Below are 15,134 nucleotides of genomic sequence, written 5' to 3' on the forward strand. Positions count from 1 at the left end.
CTGGATCACCACTATAACTCCCTTCTCTATGTGAAGAAAGAAACGAAAGGTAATCCACTGGATCACCACTATAACTCCCTTCTCTATGTGAAGAAAGAAACGAAAGGTAATCCACTCTCTGTCAGCTGCTCCTGCTGACAAGTCTCCTGCTCCTTTCTCATTCAGGGAAGCAGCAGGAGGAACTATGGGCTGTCTTCTAAAGCACAATAGCAACAGCAATAGCAGCTTCATTTATATATCACTTCCTACTGCACTAAGCAGTCTTCTAAGTGGTGTACAACTGTAAGTTAATTGCCCCCAACAAGCTGGGTACTCATTTTAGCAACCTTGGAAGGATGCTAGGCTGAGTTGACCCTGAGCCCCTGGCTAGGATTGTACCTCACAACCTTATGATTTGTGAGTGAGTAGCTGCAGTGCTGGCATTTAACCACTGTGCTACCAGGGCTCTTTAAGCTGCGAGAATGGGAGACATTTCTTATTATTATCTGCAATCACAGTTTGGACCTAACCACAAAGACCCAAGAAGGAATGGTGCTTTGGGAAGGAGAAGAGATCAACAGGAAACCTCTGGCAGGCCAAATTCTGACCTTCCATGAGTCTATAGGCCCACAGGTTGGAAGGCCCCTCCTCATCTTATAACACTGTCAAATTTGTCTCACATTTTCTCCATCGTTACTGACTGTTGAAATTCCTCTGGATAGAAGAAGTCAATATGCCTTGCCAAGACTATCCCCACCAGTTCAGACAGGGATAACTATTACTGAACTGATCAGAGATCTTTCCCAAGTTCCCTATTCTGGAGCAACTATATATTCATAGATGAGATTTTATCACCCTTTCTTTACTGCCATGTTTGTCTCATCATAGAGTTGTCCGCTCAACATCTGATTCAATTATTGCTTTAATGGCATATAAGACAAAGCAGCAGCTTACAATCCAATGAAAAGCACAGAAAAAATGAGTCTGTTGTACCTGAATGGTTCTGCAGGGCCTGGTTCTGTCCATCCTTTGTTGGAGTAATCAAATCCCATATAAAACTCTTAATCTTCTCATCTCCCCTATAATGTCTGACACAGTAGACCAAGAGTGCTCGACAGATCATTTCCATATCTTTTTCATTGAGATGCCATTTAAACCGGCCATGGTTCAAGATGTCCTTCCAGCGCCCCCAGCTTGAAAAACAAACATATACCCATATGCTAATAAGGAATCTTGGAATTTATCCTCCATTTTCATATGTTACACTTTTACCTGCAATGCTTCAATGGAGATTGCTAAGCCTCAAGGGAAGAAACCCACAAAAGGGAAGCCAGAGACATGAAAATGGGCAGGTGAAAACAAGCAGCTAAGGAGTGAAAGGGGCCGTTCTATCATAGAAGTAATGATTCTTCCCACAACTTACCCTCTAACTGTAACAGATAATACCACTGGAGAAGGTTAGGCAATTAATCTGATGTTAACACTCCAAAGATTGCCAGGAAAAAAGATCCTGACTTCTAGCAAATGACAAAACCTTTGGAAAAAAACACCTTGTTTTCCTATTTAATACTAGTCTGAACATCCAAGGAAGGCACAACAAAAGGACACACCCAAATATAAGTAGGTTCTTCTCCACGCGGAAACATTCTGCCCGTAAGTAACGACGTGTTCTTTCATTGAGACGCCGTGAGCGTGTGGGCCGCTCATCAGAATCACTGTCTAGCTCAGAGAACTCCATAAGTTCATCTTCCTCAAAGGAATTGTAGTGTTTCGTCTGTTTTCTAACACGGGGTCTGTCAATCACTAGGCTCTCCTGTAGGTTTAACAAAAAACAAACACAAAACAGAACTTTTTGTTCCTATACCCACAATCTGAGATAGTCAGTTTTTCTCTTTTTTTCCTATATAGGTGCTGAATTAATTTCATAGTTATGGATAAAAGGGCTCCATTATGAGAGTGGACTCCAACTGTTGGTCCTCCAGATGTTTTGGATTTCAATTTTCAGAAGCCCAGCCAGCATGGCCTAAGGTCAGGAATTCTGGGAGTTGAATTCCAAAATATCTGAAGGGCCAAAGATGGCGAACCCATAACATTATGACATCCTTCTATGGACAATAAATATAATGAGTAGATTTGTAACAATCATCAGATATCAAAATTACTTAGCATTCATAAAATACATTTATTAGCTTTGATAATTAATATGTTTGTTTTATCTGGTGGATCTCAAATACCTTTGCAGTGTTTACTAGATCCCAAGGTATGTATTAATTTTACAATTTTATATGAAAGGTGATTTCTGAGCTGTATGTTATATGAACATGGTATGCATTTGTTCTTAGTTTTGATTTTTAAAAAGCATTCAGTTTAAATAGGTTATTGGCATTCAAGCTTCACCTGACCTTAGAGTATTACTTCAAAGCTAAGAGAAACCGAGAGTCAAATTGAAACTGATTGTAGGGACACTAATCACTGTGTCCATATACCATCCAGTTTTCATGCAGATAACAGATGATACAATGAGAAGAGGCTGAAAACTGGATTCTGAGAACTGAGAGGTTGAAAATGAACTCTTAAAATCATAAATCTATAGATTTTTTTCAGAGGTAAACAATATATTCTTTCTTTAAAACAACAACAAAGAGCCCACTCATTTTACTGCTAGAATGCCCATTAGTTGGTATATCTATTTATAAGAGCTTGCCACACATAAAAATAAAGACTTTGCTAAAACTCGCACTTTCCTGTTTGTCACAGTGATTTCTGATATGAAAGAAGAGAATCTTTTCATAGTTTAGTTTTTTGCTTTGATCCTGTCTTTCCCCAACACAAAATTTATGTGAGGATTTTGCTGTCGTTGTGTGCCTTCAAGTCATTTCTGATTTATGGCGATCCTAAGGTGACCCTATCATAGGGTTTTCTTGGCACAATTTGTCCATAGGGGGATTGCCTTTGCCTTCTTCCGAAGCTGGAAGAGTATGACTTGCATAAGGTCACTCAGTGGGTTTTCTTTGTCAAGCAGGGATTCAAAACCTGGTCTTCAGAGTCTTAATCCAGTGCTCATACCACTATACCACACTAGCTGTGTGTAAGGATTTACCTCACTCTGTATATGTTAACCTCACTCTCACAGCAGCAAAATAATAAAAACCCACTGTGACTTTTTGCTTAACACTCTCACATGTGCTGCTCTCTAAGCTCTTTCTGCAATGTTGCTACTGCATGAGCTGGAGTTTTAGAAGGCAGGACCCCAAGGGTATATGCCAAGGCAAACATCACACATCTGTTTTCTCCAGAGCAGAACAAACCAGCTGTTTGATTGAACGAGCAGGCACTGGAAGAGGAGATGTAAGGGGCCACATATGATGTCTTTTTCTTGTAGGTACATAAACTGTTTAGTTGTCTTCCCTTCCCACAAAATATGCAGCATTCACATTCTTTGTTTTCTGTGCTCCTGGCTAGAAAGACTGTGCATATGCTAAAACTGCCTGAAACCTCAGTTTCACTGTCAGTGGCGAAGAAAAGCTCACATATTTAGACATGAAATAGAGGAAGGGAAATTCTTTGCTTACAATGGAAGCAACTGCTTTTTAAGTAAATAAAGAAGGATAGGAAAATGGGAAAGAGGGAATTTTCTTGGGGATGCAACAGTCTTGCCTCTGGCAGGGCACAGATTGTGAAGGTGAGAATAAATGTAGTTGATAGAACTCATGCCACTATCAAAGCAGAACAATGCAGTGAAAGGCTGCCAATATCCTGAGGCAGAATCAGTGACTGTATTTTGCCCTGGCTCAGTTCAAAGGGACTACAGTACAGTGGTACCCCGGGATACGAATGCGCCGCCTTACGAAATTTCCGGGTTACGAAAAAAATCCATTGAAAAAAACTGTTCCGGGTTACGAAGGTTATTTCGGGTTACGAAAAAATTTTTGGTGCTTTTCGGCGCTTTTTCGCACGAAATTGCGGCTTTTCCCCATTAGCGCCTATGGCTTTTTCGGCTTACGAAGTATGTCGGGTTACGAACGCGGCGGCGGAACGAATTAAATTCGTAACCCGGGGTACCACTGTAGTTCCTTTCATTCCCTGCTCCTCTGGAAAAGCTGCAGCTGTTGACTTGAGCTTCAAGACACAAAGTGTGAACGTTCACTACCCAAATGTTAAAAATAAACTTGGATTAATTTATTAATAGTTAATTCCTCAGAGCTGTTTCTGAATTTTAAATAAAACCTGAAAGTGGTAGTATTACTACCCCAAGTGGTAAATGTTTGTTAAAAAATTAACAAAACTTAAAAGAAGTATTATCTTGTTGCAATAATGAGGTTTCCCCCTGGATCCTGCTGTTTGCATTGGCTTATGCCAGTTTTTCACTTTAAAAATAAGAATGTTGAAGAAATCAGCAAATGAAAAAGAGGGGGGAAAAGACAGTAGGACAGTTTTTAAAGGAAAAAACAGTTAATTATGTACTTGAATTTACATTTACACAGTGTCAGTTGATTTGATTTGACAGCAGAAAATATCTAAATTGCTAAGTGTGGAAGCTAAGGATAAATTGCATCTGATGCTTAATTTAGAGACTGGTTTAAATTGAAAAAGGTACTGAATGATCAGTTGTTAAAACTATACCAGCTTCATTCAGAATGTTAATACCAACTTCAAGCACTGTGTTTCTGTCTTGCTGTGTCTCTTGAAGTAGTTACATTTACTTGATTTTAAAACCCATTATTTCTCCTACTGAAATTCATGAACTTAAACTGGATTTCTTAAGTTAAAAATACACAGGAAAACTGAGGACTCTTCTGCACAAGCCCCATTCTCACAGCAGTCACACTAGTTTAAAAAAAATGTAACATAATGCTTTTGCGGCAGCCATCACTGCAGCTCTCTCAATAATGTAACTGGGGCTGCTGTCCCCATCACACCATCTTCCTCACCTCTCCCTTAACTCTGCCTTATGCCCTACCAGCATGGCTTTAGCTGTTTTTTGTTTTGTCACACAGTTCTGAAACTTTAAGTCTTAAAAAGATTGAGGAGGAGCAGGAAAAAAATAATAAAGGTAACCAGGGTACTTGGAATAGCAAGGGGACAGGGGAAGGAGGAGACACTGACGCCATATGACTTGCAATTGTGCCACTGCTCTGGGAGCGGGATTTTACACCTGGGAACTTGCACAACTGCCAAGTCATTCACAGGTTTCCCCCATCAATGAAAAGGGATGGGTTGGAGACAGGGCAGCTATGGGTTAGGTTGTGTAGGTTCTGTGAAGCTGGGTCCAGTGAAGGCTGGAAGCAGCTGAAGCTAAGCCAGTGCAGAGTTCTTCAGTTTGTCAAATGGGAAACTGCTGCCATTCCTGTGTAAGACCAGTACAAACATATAATAAATAAAACATTCAAGGGCTGTGTTGTGTTCTTGGAGCTGTATCTGATTCAGTTTCCAAAGGTCAAACTCAGGCAGCAGAATTTAGCTTCTAAGATGCTTCAGGAAGTACAAGAACAAGAATTCATGTACAAGAGATTCTCACACAATCTGCATCTAGTTCTTATACTATAGTTACAATCCTTAATTCTAACACAGAAGTGAACAGAGCTAGCTCTAAACAGCTGTTTGAAGTATGCATATAACTCAATACATTATATTTTTATTTCCAGAATAGTAACATTATGATTACCTTTTCATTCTTTGCATCTGTATCCAGCTCTGCTATTTTTGCCCATTTCTGCCAGAAGTTTGGATCATCTAAGGAAATGTCAGTTCTGTTTCCAGAAGCAACAAAGCTGGCCTGTAAGTATAATGAAAGGTAACAGACTGCACGTCACACAGCAGAACAAGTAGCCATGCAATTCTTATGCAAGGCCCCAATAATGTGCTTTATTTGCTATTAAAACCAAAGTACAATAAAAAAATTGACAGGTGAATTAGAAAGCAGGAATAGAGAACACTGTTTGAGTTTATGTTAGTACAGTACTTTTTAATTTAATTCAGGTTTGTATTTTTTAACTCCCACCTAAGGTGGAAAACTGTGTTGGGCCTGTGGCCAATTCTGAGCCCTAGAATTCTCTAATAATGGTACAGACTGTCAATAATACAAAATAAATAAATAAATAAATAAATTTAAATTTAAAAAAAGAAAAAAGAAAAGAAAGCAGAACAACAAAATGGCCACAAATCTATTTTTGGTTTTGAAAACAATGGCGCAGTATAGATGGCGCTAAAGCACCATGCTGGCACTGTACTAGGGTTAAGGGACCGCGCAGCAACCACTTTTTGCGTTTTCTTTTTCCTCCACAGGGAAGTCGCGTGGTTTGGCGGCTGCAGCTTCCCTGTGCGAGGGAGGGGGGAGGGGGAGCCGCTGCCACTCCAGACATCAAGTCAGGTATGTACCGGGCCAACGTTTGGGAGTGAGAGGGATTGCACCTTCTTTGAAAGGTGTATTGGCTTTCTTGAAGTCTTCCAGAAGAAGTAATTCATTCTTTTGGGAATGTAGAAAAGGGCAATCTCAGGAGAGATTACGAGCCACTGAAATAGTCTTGGCAGCCACATAACTTGGGGTACCATGGCAAAAACAAATACTTGTCAAAAAAGAGAGGCTTTATACAAAACAATGAAGAACAAGAGCTGGGAAATTTTGCCACCTTGTTCTGTTCAAAAGTATGTTTTCTTTTGCCTGTACCCTACTCATGGAAAGAAAAAAATGCATTCCGCACCCTGGTGCTTAACTAGTTTCATTCCCATCACCTGACAAAACATGCCAACCTTAGAAAATGTGGAGCCCTTCCCTTCAGTCTGGATAGTGATGGTCTGGGTTCTGCGCTGCAGGATTTGGTCAATATCCTCCTCACAGAACTTGGAGCCTTCATCTTCTTCATCCATCAGAGCTCCATAAGCTCCTTTGCGTAGTAAGTCTTCGAGTTCCATCTTGGAGAGCTGCTGTACCTTCCAGAGACAGACAGACAGACACACCCTGAGCCTGGCTGCAGAACAGAAAAAACAAAGGGCAGGAACTCTGGCAACTTCTGGAAGGAAGTTGCCATGGAAGTCTATGGACAGGAAGATGAATGAAAACCAGTGAAGAGTCCAAGTTCCCGACTCCACAAGGTCCTCACTCTTACCCCGTTGGTGCTCCCTTTGCGGTTAATGTCCTGCAGTACAGCTTTGTCTAAGCCTAGTTTCAAGCTGGCTTTGTCAAACATCTCTCGTTCATAGGAATTCCTAGTGATGAGGCGATAGACCTTTACCGCTTTACTTTGTCCTATTCGATGACAGCGAGCTTGAGCCTGCAGGAGAAAGACATCACTCAAAACAGAGTTGACAAAATGAGATGGAAAGAGGGGATGAGATGTAGCTTCCATTGACAGGTGAAGTGCAGATCACAGGCCATAGGTGGCCTCCTAGAACATTTCCACATAAGTTGGGGGGGGGGGGGAAATGAATCCTTAAAATGCTGAATCATAGCCCTTCACATGTCTCTAGGAACAAAATTTGCCTTCCAAATATTATTTTGTCTCCCAAGCCCCCATGTCTTCTCCCAAAATATGCAAGGGGGGTTGCATTTAGAAAGGTCAGTGCCTGGTGGTAGGCAATTTGCCTTTTTAAAAAGTATTTACTTCTAGAGTTCACAGGGGATGAACTGAAATCCACAAACATCCATGAGAAGGTAAAAATGGAGCCTGTACCTCCAGATATTACCCATTCCTTCCATCCTTGAACAGATTCATCTCATAGACCCAATCAATGAAGGATGAGCTAGTAAATACTGTTGCCAAGTGTCCCTTATTATGAGGGATGTCCCTTATTTGAGGGGCAGAATGCCTGTCCATTATAAGACTGGTAGGTGCCCCATACCATAAAGGATGCCCCTATCTGAAAGTCGGAGCCCCTTTTCTTTCATATAGACTGAATGAGGCTAAAGAAATATCATTATTTTGGATGTGGGCCCTGCATAGAGACTGAAAGGTGTATATTATGTAATTTATAAATGTGGACAAATTCTGTGTACTGTATATAGGGGGAAACTGGGTACAAAAATAATTAACTAGGAGACTAGCATATCAGAATGTATGAATTTCACATTTCTTCCAATGTACGTTGTACACATTTAACCCTACGCATACATTTCTCTACATATTTTCCCCAATGCGTGCATTTGCATATATACACACACACGGAGAAATGTATACAGAATTTGTGTACAAAGAAAAAAGTATACAAAAATATATGCACTGGAGAAATTGTGCACAAAAATAAATACAAATGTTAATTTTTTTTTACTAAAAACAAATTTGTACACTGATGCAAATGCACAACAAAATAAACCTGTTAAAAACTCCCACAAAAGTTAAAAAAGCAAACCAGTTGTAGAAAACCTAAAATTTGTTCAAATGCAACCCTATGTCAGAACAAACGCATTCATACTTTACATAGCTGAATTCCCTCAGAAAGAACTAAATTTTAAGCTTTAGTCAGTCCATTGTACCACCCATTTTTGTTCCAAGGTTAATGACAGTACCTGAAGATCATTCTGTGGATTCCAGTCAGAGTCGAAGATGATGCAAGTGTCAGCTGCAGTAAGATTGATACCCAATCCCCCTGCCCGTGTACACAGCAGGAAGACAAAGCGGTCTGAATCTGGCTTGCAGAAGCGATCAATGGCAGCTTGACGTAAATTTCCGCGAACCCGTCCATCTATGCGCTCGTACGTGTATCTGTGTAAACAGAAGATCACCAGATATAGAATTTACAGAAACAAGAATACCTACAGAATTAAAACAGCTGTAGAATTAAAAGATATACCCATGTTAGTCTGCAGAATCAATATGGAGAGAGATCTTGTAGCATTTTTGAGACTAACTGAGGCCTGTTACAGACAGGTCAAAATAAAGCTGCTTCGAGTCACTTTGGAGGTATGGTATTTCAATGATGCATGAATCCTAAGAGTCCAAAAGCCACACCAAAGCTGCACTCCAGTCCTTAGGACCAGAGTATGGCTTTGGTGTGGCATGCATCATTGAAATACCATACCTGCAAAGTGACTCGAAGCAGCTTTATTTTGGCCTGTCTGTAACAGGCCTGAAAGAAAGAAGTTGGAAGCATGAGCTTTCATAGACTTTGGCCTACCTCCTCAGATGCATCTGAGGAGGTAAACTGAACTCTACAAAAGCTCATGCTGCCAACTTCTTTCTTTCAAACAGTCTCAAGGGTGCTACAGAACTGTAGGAATATCTATAGAACTAGGACCTTCTGCTTTCAATTGTGACTAACACAGCAAAAGAGCTGTGGTAGTAATGATAAACTAAGCTTAAACACTAAACTTATTCTAGTGCTTAATGGCACTAATCATGACATAATCATCTTTTTCATATTGCAAGCCAGGTATGATCTCTTGATTTATCTGCATAATGCTGTATATATACCACACCTTTTCAGGGTGGTTTACAAGACAGTATTTCTTAACCTCAGCCTAATATCTATAATATGAGAAAAATACTACCGACCTTTCATAAGGTCGTCACAAAGGTCATTGTAATTTACTGATTCTGTGCTTCAAAGATATGCTCAGGATCCAGGAAATGCCCTGATACCAGCAAATGTTCCTTCCATACATATCAAGACCACCACCTTCCTTTGCAATTCCCTAAGAGACCAGCAAAAGTAATGTCTTCAAAATTAATCCCTGGCCTTCAACACCTTCAGAGCTCCCTATTTTTCTCCAGGTTATGGCAAGGTTTCGCAGTTACAGAATTACATGTTTTCTGAGCCACTACAAAACGTGGAAGAGTTTTAGAACAATCTCATCTACAACAACATCCAGAATTGGTACATCAGCACAAAAAAGTACAGTTCTGAAGAGTAAACTGGCAATTCTAATTGTTCCACAAACTGCAAGGTGTTCATTTCCCAAAGCCAGAATCCCACTCTCTTTGAGAAAATATCAATTTTCAAAAAGTAGTTCTGCCACCAGATTGCAAAGAGTTGGAAAAAATATTTCAATTCTATCAATATTTAGCCACAAGTTCTATGTAGGTTTCATTCCAGGTCCCAGAATCAGGTTTCTAAGCTGACAGGAAACCTGATGATCAGGATTTTCTGCTGTACCACACTGTAACTTGTGATGCTCCTTCTAGCACTTCTGGGTGCTGGAGGTGATACAAGATGGACAGCGTTGTCTCCTCATCCCTCATCACTGGTCATGTTGATTAGAATTACTGGGGATTCCTGCCCAATAAATATGGAGGGCCCACACCAATAACAAAAGCATCAGTATTGCTCCTCTGTCAAGGAGGCAGTTTTAAGGTAAAAGTAGCTGATCTACATAGAGATAACAGTCCACACGACAAAGAATTAACAAACTGCAAAAGGGAACACTACTGAAGCCATCTACGCTCACAATGAGGAAGAACCTTTGTACAGACAGAGTGAATTGGCACAATTTTAAGTGTATAGCAGCAAAAACAAGGGAGTTGAGTCTGAAAGACTAACAAATATATTATGGCACAACCTTTCATGAATTACAGGCTGCTTCACCAAAACGAACTGTAGTCCAAGAAAGCTTATTCCATAATGAAGCCAGAAATTTGGCACTTTGTTTTAGATCAAGCTCTTTGTTTTAGATCAAGAATGGACAACATGCTTCTTGTGACCTGTATGCACACACACCATCTGTGCAGCCCTGAATCCCCTTGCCAAGAGATGTGTCACAGGGAGATGATACACCTTATTTTAAAGAAGAATTGCATATCTGCAATTCTCCAGGAAATCAGGCTTCCCTTTAAAAGAAGACGTATGTTTTATTTTCAGCAGAAAAATAAAATAAAATAAAAATAGAGCTTTTTAAAAAAAACCTTATGTGTCAAATTTTAGTAGTACTTAAAAATGGGGACTGCAGTCTGCAGAAGTTTCCAAAAAGAGAACTGTTCCCAGGACTCACCCAAGTGGTTGGATCCTATTTTATAATGACCTAGGAATTAGAGGGATTTTTCTTAATTGGAAATAGCTGCCTTATACCAGGCTAAGACTGAAAGGGGGGAAGGCCTTCTTAGTAGCTGCTCCCAGTCTTTGGAAATCTCTTGCTAGGGAAGCCAGGATGTCTCCCTCCTTCCGTTGGTCAATGAAACAATCTTGTGTTACCAGGCTTTTCGACACTGAATGGGATGGGCTTTTAATGATGTGCTGTTCTGTTTTATGGTTGGAACTGTTTTTAATGAATTTTAATATTATAACATTACAAGCTACTGTATTTAATTGCTTTTTATATAATTTTAATATTTATATTTTGATTGAGGTTTTTGTATAGTTTTTTTTACCTGTACAGTTTTTAAATGTGTTGTTAGTCCCATTATTGGGGAAAAGGCAGGATATAAAATCATCATCATTCACTTTCTTATTCTTTTTGAGCAGAGAGGACAGGGACTAAATGTGGGACTATCTGGATGCAAGGCATCCTATCATTCTTCTATGGACCCTGCACTCGACAGACACAAAAATGTCTGCTGACTTGCATGGTATTGAGTTGGGACCTAATGATTCATATACAAAGAAAAGGCTAGATGCACTGAAAGTGGTATGCAGCAGCCTTCACAACACAGCCCTTCACTTCCCCCCTCAAAAGTTAAAAAGAAAAGGTGAAAAACAGTGTGCAGACTGGAAGGGAACCTGAGGAGACAAGAAAAAGCTAAGAAGAAAATGCTGTCTATGGATGCACAGGAAGGTAGCATCCATTCTATCAATGTAGCAAGCTCTGGAAGAACATCACTCATCCAGGTGATGCTCTCTGTGGTGAAAGCTCCTGGACTGTACTGACCGCCTCTGGATGAGATAATCCTCCAGGATATCAAGGCAGCGCACCATCTGGGAGAAGATCAGCACTTTGTGACCACCTGCAATCAGCTTCGGCAGCAGCTTATCAATCAACACCAGCTTGCCTGCTGCCTGGATCATTGCTTGAAGCTGAAAGTCAAGAGCATCTGGGCTGTGTGCTTTACGAAAATCCTCCAGGATCTTCTCTTCTGCCCCTGGCCCAAAAAGAGAGAAAACATTTCACTGGGTGTTCAAGTTGTGTAAACAACATTCACAGTATTCCTGTTATTACCATCTCTAGCCACAAACAGCATTTGGTACTGCTTTTTATTGAGGTTTGATAGAAAGATCAAGGTATAATTCTCAGCCCTCCAGAAATGAAAATAAATGCTTTCCATAGGGATACCCAATCTGACATACTTTTCAAATAAACTTGCCTGAGTGCATATATATGCACACGCGCGCGCGCACACACACACACAAACACAGTATTTCTGGAAATCATAGTCACTGTCTGATAAGTGTGTCAGTGCTGCCAGACTGACTGCACAGATACTAATAAAGTTGTCATGATCCCAGTCATACTGAACACCTCATTTATGAAAAGCGATGCACTTTCTGCACAAAGGAGAGACGCTTTTCATCCCACATCTATTTCCCATAGATGGGAGAGAGAAAATTGCAGTGATGTCACTTTTCTCTCACAGAGTCAAGGGTGCTTCCAGCCTGCCTCTTACCATTGATGAGGTAGGGGTGGTTGCAGCACTTGCGCAGTTCCATCATGGTGTTGATAAGGTTAGGCATGTTGTGCTGGTTGGCACCCTTGGACAGAAAGCTGAAATTCTTCTCCAGGATGGCCCGATAGTATTTTTTCTGGATGTTGGTCAGCTCTACCTCAATGATGGTCTCCTGTTTGGGTGCCAGATTCTTCTCCACATCATCCTTCAACCGTCGCAGCATCATGGGTTTCAAGAGGGACTGGAGCTTCTTTACCTGTTGAGATGAGAAGAAAGACTATGGTTACAGGGTCTCTGAGGCCTATGAGCTCAGCTGAGACAGTGGTTCTGGAAATTCACCTAGAAAGAACCAATATGTTCATGAATGCCAGGCCCAGCATGCTCCTGAAATAAATTACTGTCCAGAACTCAGGCTTGCAAATTGTAAAAAAAAAACCATATAAGAACAAATCACCATACTACCATACTACCTTTTCCTTTTCTGTATCTTGAGCAGAAAAACCTGCACATATCACTGATGTGCAATGGTACCCCTATATGGGGGAGAAAGAAGGCATATACATGGTTAGATGGTTCTATGATTATTATTATTTTTTTGTAATTACTGGTGAGAAAAAAAAATAGTAACAAGTAAATAAGGTATACATGCAATGAAAAGAAAAGGCTTCCAGTATGATTGAGTATGGTGATTTGTTGGACACATTTTAAACATACAATGTGTATATTGATGAGAGGTACAATATTTCCACAAAAGAGGTGAGGATATGTTGATACGTTGCATGCATGTGTAAGTTTACACATATACGCAGAGAGACTTTGAAGAAGTATGTTCCATTCAAGAATAACAGAAGAGAATAGAAAAGCAACCACTAGAGATCTGCCTTACCCAAGGAAATAAGGAGTGAACAACAACTTGGACAATTCTCTGCTTTGCAACATGTTAGTTTAATTTTATATCATTTTGCCCGTTCACAGAAAACAAACATAATGGTAAGCTGGCACCTAAGAACATCTAGCTACTTACGTTCTATTTTGGATGGATTCAGCATTTCAATATATTCATTCTTAAAAATAAGTTTCCATGGTTTGCTTCTTCTAATGCAGAATGCATCATTAAGCCACTATTAATTCCACCTTAACTGCTTTTCTAAGTACTTTAATTTCTAAGCCCAAGATCAACAAACCAGGCAAGACCCGGTACTGCAACTCTTCCTATTACCTGTTCCTCTGTCTTGAGGTCCCCAAACTCCTCTAAGAAGGCTGTCTCAGATGGGAATTGCTGTGGTTCCAAGAAGTTCAGAAGACTAAAGAGTTCTTCCACTGAGTTCTGCAGAGGTGTCCCAGTTAGCAGTACTTTGTGTTCCTATTTACCATGGAGGGACAGATTAAAACAGAACATTTGTAAGACAACATAGTAAACTAGATATTTCTCCAGCATTTTTCCTTGCAGTGTTTTTGCTTTGGAAAACAGAAAGCTGGTTACGAGTTACTCTGTCAGTCAACGTGCCTGCTTTTAGCTCTGGAAGAAGACAGCTTCTGACTGACCATTCTCATATCTTTATAGTCATAGCCATCTATAGTCATAGTCATTGCCATCGAGGGGTACACAAACCTAACTTTCCCAAGACAGATGACTCCAAACCATCTTCCTACAAGAAATATTCCAATGTTTGAAGCTGTTTGCTGTAAAAGTACTTGAGGCCATAAGTTTTGACTGATACTATGATTCTTCTAAGGGTACAACTTAAAACATTGTACAGAAAAGTTATGCTGGGCTTGCTTCTTCTACATTTCTAACTTCATGTGGAAGTTAACACAATAGTAGCTAGACAACAATTAGCAACATTGATAACTAGGAAACAATGGCACAACGTACTGCAGTGGAACAGTGTCCTGGATACAAACTACAACAATACATTCAAATACAGAAATGTACACTTACACCCATAATTTGCATACTGGTCAGTATCCATCATGCATTCCTGTTATCTGCAAGGTCAGATTACCACGCAGCTCAAAAGGGCAACACAATGAGGAAATTCTCACCAGACACATGAGTTTCAATCCTTCCAGCAATTTGCAGTTTCTGTTCTTTAACCGATGGGCCTCATCAATGACTACACAGCGCCACTGGATCTTCTTCAGCTCTGGGCAGTCAGCCAGGATCATCTCAAAAGTGGTGATAACTACATGGAACTTGAAGACCCCAGGAAGTGGGTTGCCCTAAGCATACCAGAACAAGAGATAGGAATTTACAGCAACAGTTACAGCTGATCAGTTAAGATTACTTCTTTTGCAGCTCTTGCCCACTTTAACATGGTTTCTAACTATCACGACTTGATTTCTGTAATGCACTCTACATGGGGCTACCCTTCAGTGTTGCCAACAAGCCTCGAAGATAATTCCCGGAAATGTCTGTCCAAAACCCGCTGAATCCCCCCAGATCACACGGAATATTCAGTCACAATTCCCAGAAAATTCCCATAATGTTAAAATGGCAGATGTTTTGCAAATAAACGTAAATATAATTGAATAAAAATAATTGTAACTTATTTCAACTCTCAAAATCACCATTGAACCAAACAAAGAATCTTTCAGTCCTTTTAAGATATTTATTTTGACATGAAG

At 40.1% G+C, this 15,134-nt stretch overlaps 1 protein-coding gene across 3 annotated transcripts in view; it reads right to left on the reverse strand.

Annotated features, from left to right (window-relative positions):
• The window catches only part of CHD6 (chromodomain helicase DNA binding protein 6), a 54,905-nt gene that overhangs the window by 28,835 nt on the left and 10,936 nt on the right, over nucleotides 1–15,134 (reverse strand). For 2 of the 3 annotated variants that reach the window (XM_042461970.1, XM_042461969.1), the window contains exons 7-16: nucleotides 14,553–14,729; nucleotides 13,726–13,869; nucleotides 12,507–12,762; nucleotides 11,774–11,984; nucleotides 8,483–8,678; nucleotides 7,086–7,250; nucleotides 6,730–6,909; nucleotides 5,645–5,755; nucleotides 1,590–1,792; nucleotides 973–1,172 (exon numbers count right to left, since the gene is read on the reverse strand). In XM_042461970.1, the coding sequence (XP_042317904.1) occupies nucleotides 973–1,172; nucleotides 1,590–1,792; nucleotides 5,645–5,755; nucleotides 6,730–6,909; nucleotides 7,086–7,250; nucleotides 8,483–8,678; nucleotides 11,774–11,984; nucleotides 12,507–12,762; nucleotides 13,726–13,869; nucleotides 14,553–14,729 (1,843 nt within the window). The remainder of the gene's footprint in view (nucleotides 1–972; nucleotides 1,173–1,589; nucleotides 1,793–5,644; nucleotides 5,756–6,729; nucleotides 6,910–7,085; nucleotides 7,251–8,482; nucleotides 8,679–11,773; nucleotides 11,985–12,506; nucleotides 12,763–13,725; nucleotides 13,870–14,552; nucleotides 14,730–15,134) is intronic. The other variant, XM_042461968.1, reaches the window with a different exon arrangement.

Source organism: Sceloporus undulatus, chromosome 4 (assembly GCF_019175285.1).
Source record: "Sceloporus undulatus isolate JIND9_A2432 ecotype Alabama chromosome 4, SceUnd_v1.1, whole genome shotgun sequence".
Classification (NCBI taxonomy): Eukaryota; Metazoa; Chordata; class Lepidosauria; order Squamata; family Phrynosomatidae; genus Sceloporus; species Sceloporus undulatus.